This window comes from Montipora foliosa, chromosome 1 (genome assembly GCF_036669935.1).
Source record: "Montipora foliosa isolate CH-2021 chromosome 1, ASM3666993v2, whole genome shotgun sequence".
Lineage (NCBI taxonomy): Eukaryota > Metazoa > Cnidaria > Anthozoa > Scleractinia > Acroporidae > Montipora > Montipora foliosa.
In genome coordinates, this window is record NC_090869.1 from 27995798 (window position 1) to 28005797 (window position 10000).

Sequence of the window (10000 nt, forward strand, 5' to 3'; positions counted from 1 at the left end):
TCGACTGAGGACGAATGAACTCTCTGTTGAGCCACTGCATGAAATTTCAAGTGACTGCTTTTTTGCCATCTTGCTTGTTTGCAACTGAAACTTTTAAAGTGGTACTATGATCAAAAAATCATTTCCTTTTTTTCTTCTGATTTTGAAAGCGTGTTCGCTTAACACCTAACTGGCAAAATTTTGAGCTTTGAGTTTTATCCAAAGGCTGTTTATTTTGAGTGTAAGTTTTGGATTTCATGGTCCGCCATTACTCACGTTCAAAACTGGCCGATTGGACCTCAGAGGGTTGGATCTAGAGAAAATGACGTCATTTACTCACTAGCTTAAAATTTCAGCGTGTAAACGCAATTTATTATATATGCAAAACACGGGTTGAAAAGTGTGAAAGCCCGAAACTCCCGTGCTGCATATTAATTATGCCGCGTACACACGCATTGCATTCTTAAACTAGTGAGTGTTTGACGTCATTTTCTCCTCGACCCAGCTCTCTCAAGATTTTGAAGTTAGTAATGGCGGACCAATAAATAAGAAAATTTCAGCTACAATAAACAGGTATCTTTTTTAAATCAGAACTTAAAACTTGGGTGAGTTAATGTTTAGTTAACCTAGTTTTGAAATCCAAAGGAAAAACAAAATTTTTTTTTGGTCGTAGTACCACTTTAAAAGTGGCTTCAGAGTCAAATTATTTTAGTCGTTTACGAGCTTGAAGCTTTGATTCTCTTCAACATTACAAATTACACTTGCAACTACCTTGTTCCTTTTTCCCAATTATAATTTATGTCATGACTATTCCATTGTCAGTGTCATGTAATACAAAGCTAACATGAAAAAATTTAGTGAACGCAAAAGCAATCGTTGAAAGAACCTTCTACATAATCCTTTCCGTCTTAAACTTGAAAAACCTTAAATAACAATGACCACAAGCAGGTTTTCTGAGCCCGCGAGACTGAGCACCCCCAGCATACCATCGTTTTAACGAAAACCGCTGGTCAGCAACCTGGTTCTGGTCAATGCTGTTTAAGGTCATCCCTTAAACTTACGTGTATGCCTGACCCAGTGACTGATGGATGGGCATCATTGCACTGACGTCACGAATCACAACCAGACCAACATCGCTGCTCCTAGAGGGTACCCCACTGTATTTCTGTCCATCGTCTTCTTGCTGCAACGCGAAATTTTAGTTTTAATAATTAAACAAGTTGATATAGGTAGAATTGTCACCGTGAAAAGATCAAATGGATGACGTTTTGGGCGTTAGCACTTCTGCAGAGCAAATCAATTCGCTCTGATGTAGGGCTAATGCTCGTAACGTCTGCCATGCAATCTTTTCAAGACAGTAATTCGAACTTCATCAATTAGAGTGGTTTATAATTGAGTGTCGTAAAACAAATACCAAAGTAATTCCTTCGACCAATCACAGCAGGTGCAAACAGCGCAAAGAACCAGTCCAAATTCGTAGCAATTCCGTGTAACTTGCTCAAAGTGCGGGAAAAATCGCGCGTGCAAGTCGCGATTGGTTTTGGTTTTCCTTCTCATTGGTTGATAGAGTGGTTTTCAATTGAGTGTCGAAAGTAATTAGATAATTAATTTGGTTTTGCATTACTTCAATCAGTGATTGGTTCAAAGTTCTCGCGCCACTTTTTCAACCAATCAGAAGTGAAACCAAAACCAATGGTAGGTCGCGCGCGCGCGCACATTTTCCCGCGCTTTGTGTCGGCTACGTGTAATTACTTCGAGTTTTGATTGGTTTTCTGGATTGTCTCCGTCCTTTTTGATTGGCCAAAGTAATTACTTTGGTTTTGGTTTTACGACACTTATTTGAAAAGCGCTCTAAACTGGCGCGAGATTTTTAAACCAATCACTAAGCGTAGCAATTGCAATCGCGTAATTACTTTCAAGAGTCATTTGAAAACTGCTCTAACTCGTTTAATGAAACCAAATTTTCCTGTCTTACTTTCCCTAAGACGCAGCACCAACTAACCCCTCCATTTCTTCTTGCAGCAAGACGATCAAGAGCAGGCAGAAATTTTGTCCGAAACGGAATCGATGCACGTACCATCAACGCGTGATTCGTGAGATTCAAAAACTCTAAAAAGGCATTCTTACTCCTTAATTAAGAAGCGTTATTCCATATTCCGCCGTAGATTTTGTTTGGTCCAAAATTACCTCGAAAGAAAAATGTTGGATCAGTTTAAAAAGAATCAAGAAAGGCAGCGGACCTTCAAGTTCCCTGCCAGCCCACCGAATAGCAAAGACCAATTCATGATCACTGTCAATTAGAAAAAATTATCTAGCTGGAAATTCACTGTCAGCATGTTTGCTTTCCAAGACGTGTGACATCTTTGAATGCCTCTTCGCTTCGAGTCTTTGCTTTGTCCTACTCGCCCTTCTGAGCACGGCCACGATTTTTGAGTGGCTCTGAATCTTAGCACAAGTTAAACTCAGTAACGTTATAGCAATAGTTCTCGAATCCCACTCTGAATTTATTTTGGTAAAATGCAGGATAGCAATATTTCTTTGTAATGAACGGAAGGAAAACGATAAATGTCCTTGAACATAAAGCTTAACTACACATGGCTGAGTAACAGAAATTGGGCAACCGACCCGGTGATCCAGCGTGCTTCACGCGCGTTCAGGTCGATACATCATATACGACACCTTCTTGTTTGCATCACTAATAAAGGATTGTCAGAAATACAAAGGTTTCTGATTCACCAACCTGGCTGAAACTTCTGTAAATCATGGTCCTAGATGGTGCCTGCTGACCAAAAGGACTAAAAGTATGTCTGAGGTGAGACTTCTGAAAGGAGCTGTTGATGAGGGGCGGCAAGGCTGGACCACTGCTGGGGCGAGAGCTGTACGCCGAAAATGCTGAGAGAGATCTAGGGACAAAAGGAGAGGTTAAAAAACTCTCTAGAAACAACGAGAAAACAGATAAACGGAGCGACATAAAGCATGAAACTGAGTAACGTAAACTTTTCTCGGTTTGGTGGAAACGTCAAATTAAACAAGTTAGCCAGCGTCTCAAATTTTTAAAAATAGTTTACCATGTGATCGAGTGTTTGTTAGTGACTGGAGCCTTTTCCCGTGTCTAACGGTTCTTTGAGTTCTGACTGGTCGATTTGATGGCTTGAATGTACAGTTATGATTGGTTGGAGAGCCTAGTTTTGGTTAGGGACGCAATGATCGGTTTTCAAATATACTGTTCATGACACTACGGTCAGTATTACCTCGGTGTTCGAGAGGTCAACTCTCGACCTCTTCTCACTGGGTTTACATCGCTATTCGAAGTGATTGATCACCACTGATCTCGAGCCACATTCTCAGCCAATCACAGGAAACCAAATAACCAATAAAATCAAGACTCCGGGAAGACTGAAGAGACACAATTATTGTGCCCGTTCGCACGTAATTTCCCGCGCTACGCGCTCGTTGCATTTACATTCTTTGCCACCTGATTGGCTCATTCGAGTGTCTCGGTATGTTGCGATTGGCCAACGTTATTACGTCAGTTTTGGGTTTAACAGCTCTTCTTCAATTACAAATATCACTCCTTTTCAACAAGCATTTGCCGACAAATCTGTCGCCAGTTTTAATCAGTCAGGCATTGTGACTTACACATTCATGGTTTCCCGCGCTCGGCACAGATTATATGTAACAAGAGTGTTTTCACTCATGTGATCAGTAACCTTGTTTTCCCACCGAAACAAAAGAAAAACGTTTGCATGATAATAGAGCTCAGTTCCCGGAGGATTACTTAGGAATACCCCCATGGCAGCCGTTCCATTGTTTAGGAACACTAACATGACCGCCGTGACGTCACGTGAAAACACCCTTGATTGGGGGTCCGTTCTCAAAGCCTTTTGACCCTCAGTTGAAAAACCTACTTTGCCTTCAGAACCATTTCATGAAAAAATACTAATGAAACTACAAAAAGGCAGCTTTGGAACAAATGTAGCAGACTTGAATTTGAGCTGTTGTTTCCGTGAGCTCAATAACAGTTGTACTTAACTATCATGAACAATAAGAGGGTTTTTTAATGTACTATCTACTTATTTTTGGAATATGTGAAATTTCAAAGATTTGAACTCCGGATGGACATGAAATGAAAGTTAGAAAGATCAACACAGATAATGAACTTAATGTGGCTCAAACCAGTTTCAAAAACTTGAAGGGAATGTCTCATCAGAAGGACTTTCTCTTCAACACGTAACGGCAATATTGTGGTAGCAAATGAAACACCAAGAATTGACTTAACAAGATGCAATCATTAATGTGACGTGTAGGTTACCATGACAACAAAAAACCAACCAAAAACACCGTTTATTTTGACTTTAAACGGCTTATAACTAAAAAACTAACTCGGTGACCCCCAGTTTTTGCTGTAAAGTAATAAGCATGCTAAGAGAAAACTCTCTGCAAAGTTCAAAAAAATTATCTGGAGCAGATTTCGAGCCACCTTACCATCTTCAAGTTATGAAGGTGGCTGTGAATCTGCACTGCAGAATATTTTATAACTTTGCAGAGTTTGGGTTTTCCCGGGGTCGCTAACAAAAGCTTGTGTCGCTTATCTAACGGCAATTAACTTTCTAACCTTCACGTCAACGTACTATCTACTATTAAAAATAGAAGAGTAACCAAGTTTTGGAAACATATTCATGTAAAAAAAGCATTCTCTGGTAAAGAAATATAAAAACGTAAGCTTTCGGCTTCCAGTCTAAAGCCTTTAAAAACTAAGATGTAAATGCGCGAGATGGAAATATATACAAAATGGAAGTGTGAAAAAATTGTAAAAACGGTAAAAGGGAAAAATGCGCTAATCTAAAAGAATAGAGTATTGTTTTGGCAAAGGCTTGGGAGTTATTGTCTGCTTCATTAGTATTAGCAGTGTGCCAAGATTCCAAAGTTTTTCGAATTCGGAAGTTTCCTTTGTCAATTACTCTGGCATTATTGAAGTCAATAGCGTGAGCTGCAGTATTAGAGCCAGTTTAATATATTTTTACATTTCGAATGTGTTCCTTTTTCCTCGTTGAAAAACACCTTCCAGTCTCACCAATGTAGCTCCAGGAACAATCGGCGCAGGGGAATTTATTCATCACATTGGTTTGGAGTTCAATTGGGGGAAGGGAATTCTTGTTGCAAGGTCTTGTGAGGTCTAGTAACAACGTTGATTCCGTTCTTTCGAAGAAGACATGTGAGGGGTTCTGTGATACCACGAAGATAAGGAAGGCAGGCCATGGTGGTGCATTTATTTTCAATCAGATTGAAAAATATGCCCCCCAATTCTTCCGGTGAAGGAATAAGTTCCGGGGAAGGTTTTTGTCTTTTTTAATACGATGACGGCAGGTGGATAGCCGTTGGCAAGAAGGGCGTTAGTGACATGATTAACTTCAGACGATTTCCCTTCCATTGTATTCGGTAGATTACAAGCACGGTTTAGGAGGGTAGACGGCAGTACTTATTTTGTGTTTCTTCTCATGATGGGAATTAAAGTCCAAATATCTGTCCGCGTGTTCGTTGGTTTACGAGCGACGTCAATGACGATGAAAACATTCTTTCTAGAGACTAGGGTATCTGGGAAGGAGATTTGTTGATTGTTCTCCTTTTCCATACTAAAGGAAATCATGGGGTCTATAGAGTTTAATTTGTCTTGGAATTAAGGTACGCAATCTTTCTCGACGATGACAAAACTGTCATCAACATATCTTTTCAGATTTTGTGGGGAACTCTCATAGACGATATGGCTGATTCTTCCATAGCCTCCACACAAAGGATAGCGACGGTTGGACTAACCGGGCTTCTCATGGCACAACCATGTATTTGTAATCTTGGCATAACGCTAACACTAATGAAGCAGACAATAACTTCAAGCCTTTGCTAAAACAATACTCTATTCTTTAAGATTAGCGCATTTTTTCCCTTTTACCGTTTTTAACATTTTTTTCACACTTCCATTTTGTATATATTTCCATCTCGCGCATTAACATCTTAGTTCTTAGAGGCTTTAGTCTGGAAGTCGAAAGCTTACGATGTTAAATTTCTTAACCAGAGAACGCTTTTTTACATGAATATGTACTATCTACTATTTGCAACTACCTTGGCGTAGGTTCTCCACCAGACCCCTCCCGACCACTGTATCTTCCCGGCAAATTAAAACAAACCAGAAGTCCTAAACGAATAACACAAGGAGAAGGAATCAGTTCAAAATCAGAAGACTACTATGACATCAGAGTGTTGAAAAACAAGAATCGTATTTCGTGTTTAGTTTGCTACGCTCTTATAGCTGAACTCTTTGATGAAGGAAATAGTAGATCCCTTTTGAGGTGCCTGTCCGGGAAGACCGACAAAATAAACACTATTCTTAATTTTCTTTAAGTTGAAGACGATTGTCAAATTTTCGACTGGATCGTCTGAAAACAAAATTCATTTGCTTCCACTGATATGTTTTCTGCATTCTGTTAAGCAGAAAAAAATCTCAGTTTAGTAGCTGAGATGACCTACTCACCACAAGCACAGAATTTGGCGCCAGATGTACGTGGAAAAGGTATAGCCGCGTCGAGGTAACTACCGTAAGAAATTGGGTCGAGTCGGCCATGAAGTTGAGGGACAGCCGAGGAAAACCGCTCCACAGGGGAACGCTCTTGAAGCTGGTTACAGACAAGAAAAAAGCCACTAAACCATCAAACCCTTCGAACCCGAACTTTGTCCAAAAACTTTAAGAAGTATTTAAGAAACATTCTTGTTTCCAGTTTAACGTGAAAACATGCGACGAACAACATGCGAAAAAAAAGCAGGAAAAACTTATCCTACCTGGGCTGGGAGTTTCAAAATTTGGGGAGATTTCCCCACGAATAAACACAAAATCTGTTTAGATTTGCATAGAAATATACAAACAGGTTGGCAAGCGTTTGACTTAGTATTTATTGATTATGACTCGGTGATGATGATGATGAGATGCACTAAGTGTGAGGTCATCTGGTCCTAGGGCCCTAGGGACACTATACATTGATATAAAGTCAAATCGAATCAAATGTTGGGCACCTTAATTTGTACAAAAGAAGACTATGCGTTCATTATTACATTTACATCAGAGGTCTGTAAAGACAAAGGGCAAATCCCCTATTTAACTGAAAGCCATGAAAACCGTCATGGTTGCCACAACAAGGTACGAATAGATCCCGAGTTCTCATCTTCAGCCCATGAATTAGAGTGAAAGAAGTTAAAACTGAAGAGATCACTTTGGCAAAAACATGACCCGACGCTGCAAGAAACCCAGGCGATGAAACCAACCGCAAATTTTGCAGTAGTTTAGATTTGTAAAACGATCTTGCCCATTTTGCTCTCAAGGATCTAGAATAGACATGCAAAACAATTGTGAATCTAGCTCACCGTCAGTTCCTCAAGATGGCTGACCAGTTGTCTGAGGCAGGGTTCGAGACAAGTCTGGTTTAGCTTCACATGAGTTTGAGCTGTTTCGCGTAGGGTCTAAAAAAAACAGGGATACAACAACAACAACAAAAATAGTTTATTTGTACCACACGTAAATAGAGATACATAAACTACGTAATAGACTTAAGAAAGGTACAATGCCCCCTAGAAAATAACTAAGAAGCTAATCTATGACCATAAGATCACAACAATATTGAGGGGAACGTGGTTTTATTGCAACAACAAATTCACAACTCCATTGCTCTTCACCATAAAAGATTTGCAAAACTACTCTGAAAGAAGAAGACCACACCCGTGTAAGTGCCAAAATTCAGGTTGCTTAGTAAAAGAGGTAACCTTGCTCAAACGTCAATTTAGGAACGAGATACACAGCTGCCTCAACTTCAAAAATAACTGATAAAAACTCTACCCTTACCTTCATTAATTTGGTCTTGGTATTGGTGTCAATGGTTGTGTCAGAAGTGAATTCAAAGGATGGGATAGCTTGGTTTGGATAGTGAGCGGGAAAGTTTATCACCAGCGATACAATATTTGGTCCATTTGTGGCACATACAGTACAGCTCCTGTGTCCAGCATCCATCTGCAGACAAACAGATTCAGACATTTAAAAACCATGCATTCAATTAACTTCCTGGCATGTAAATACTATCGAAATTACAAGGATGAGCTAACCCATGTCTGGTTCTGTGCTTCTTGCAAAAAGCTCTTGATTGTCATAGCTGCCTTAGATTATTCAAGGATTTACAGTTTTTGCCTCCAGAAATGTTTTCACACGTACTTGCATGCCGCTTTTCATATGAACGAAGGGGCAATTCATACTCCTCTCATCAACTTTAACTTCACTAGTGTCCAGAAATACAGACAATAAAATTAATGCCATTAAAGTGCCCTTCACTATTCTACAAAGCAAAACATATTTAGAGTCGAGATAAGCCCTAGTTAAAAACAACATTTACCCTAAACATTAACTGTATTGCATGGGTAGTTGGTGTTCAGGATACACCGAAGGGACAGTTTGTGATAATAACTGATATTTAGCGTGTATCTGATTAGGAGCATAATTTCTGGAAAGAAGTGTTTGCATCGTGAACGAAGATTAACCTCTTTCTAACCAAGCGCAAGGGCCGTACTGGGGAATATTGGCCCGAGGTCGTGGCAGCGCGAGGGGTGTACAAAAACGATCGAGGGCCAAAATTTCCCAGTACGTACGGTCCCAAGAACGTGAGGTTAGTAAGTGGTCTATTATATGGTATCGTTTCTTTAAGCGATCGGACACTTCTCCGCTTGGTGTATGCTCGTAATCTTCGTCTTCCCTCAGCGAACTTTGAACGGTAACCTTTAACATGTAAAATTAAATTCCGTTTGCCATTTTTGTACTGTTGTAATATTGAACGAAATGCTTCCGTGAAGCATACACTGAGTTGCCTGTGGTAAGTGTTACCGAAATTCAGAAGGCACTGAATTGTGTGGTATTGAACTACAGCATTCCAGTCTCTGAAGAATAACAAATAAAAGAGAAGCGAGAAACATTGGCTTCTGGGCTCACATGTAGATCATTTTCAAGTTCCCTCACAACTTCTTTTCACCTCAAGTTTAAACGTGCCCTCTGAGCATCTGACAGCTTTATAAGTACTGTTTACACCTATCCGGCGGGGTTAGTATCTGGATGGGTGACCTAAACAATATACCCTTTCATTAACAAAAGCATCGGACCGAAAATACTATTAACGCTAACAAATGCGAACTCAGCAAGGTACAGATTTTGTTAGCTTGCTTTATGCAAAACAAATATTGATGCAAAAGTAAATAACTATTGATACACAGTTTTTAGAAAGAACAGAAGGAAGTTTCCAGGACGGTCGATCGAGAATAAAATATTTACGACATGAAAACAACATTAATTTTGAACCGTGAATATAGAATATAAAAAGTTACGATCAGCGACAAACATTTTGGGAGAGTTTTGCTACGTTCAAGTTTGTTATTCTACTTTTGGCTGCGCAAATAAATCGCAAAATCGAAAGTGACATGGCCAGAATTCAGCGGGCGCCGTGATTAAGTTACCGCCGCATGTTTACTTGCCATACAGTGAAGCATCTGTGTCAAATGATGGCAAGATACCGAGTTTTTGTAAGTTTCTTTTTCTGTCAAGTGTTATAAAGTTTGACAATAAAATGAGCGAAGTCAAAACAAAGATCACAATCGCCCAACTCTTGAGGTTGACCATTTGTTTATGCAAAGTCAAAATTTATTCTCCAAGACGCGTCCGACGTCATTTATCACCAGGAAATTCCATCATTTTGGAAATAGCACCTACTTTATTATTCATCGGCGTAACAATTTTTCACTGATTTTGGGGCTCATTTTGTTGAAACTCAAGCACGCTTCCAACAGACCTGTTTATTTTTGTGAACCCTTCCTGCTTACAGAGCAATACTAAAAAATTCTCCCATATCACATTTCACCTTTAAGCTCGAAAATTCAATACACAACATCATATTATAATTCACAAAGGCAGAAAATACCACAGAATCCTTTTCCAGCGAAAAAG

The 10000-nt window shown here is 39.6% G+C and overlaps 1 protein-coding gene across 1 annotated transcript in view; it reads right to left on the reverse strand.

Moving 5' to 3' along the window:
- The window catches only part of LOC137995833 (GATOR2 complex protein WDR59-like), a 30562-nt gene that overhangs the window by 12599 nt on the left and 7963 nt on the right, over positions 1–10000 (reverse strand). Inside the window, exons 5-10 of the mRNA XM_068841310.1 lie at positions 7865–8029; positions 7390–7485; positions 6506–6647; positions 6097–6169; positions 2720–2882; positions 1041–1162 (exon numbers count right to left, since the gene is read on the reverse strand). Coding sequence (XP_068697411.1) covers positions 1041–1162; positions 2720–2882; positions 6097–6169; positions 6506–6647; positions 7390–7485; positions 7865–8029 — 761 coding nt within the window. The remainder of the gene's footprint in view (positions 1–1040; positions 1163–2719; positions 2883–6096; positions 6170–6505; positions 6648–7389; positions 7486–7864; positions 8030–10000) is intronic.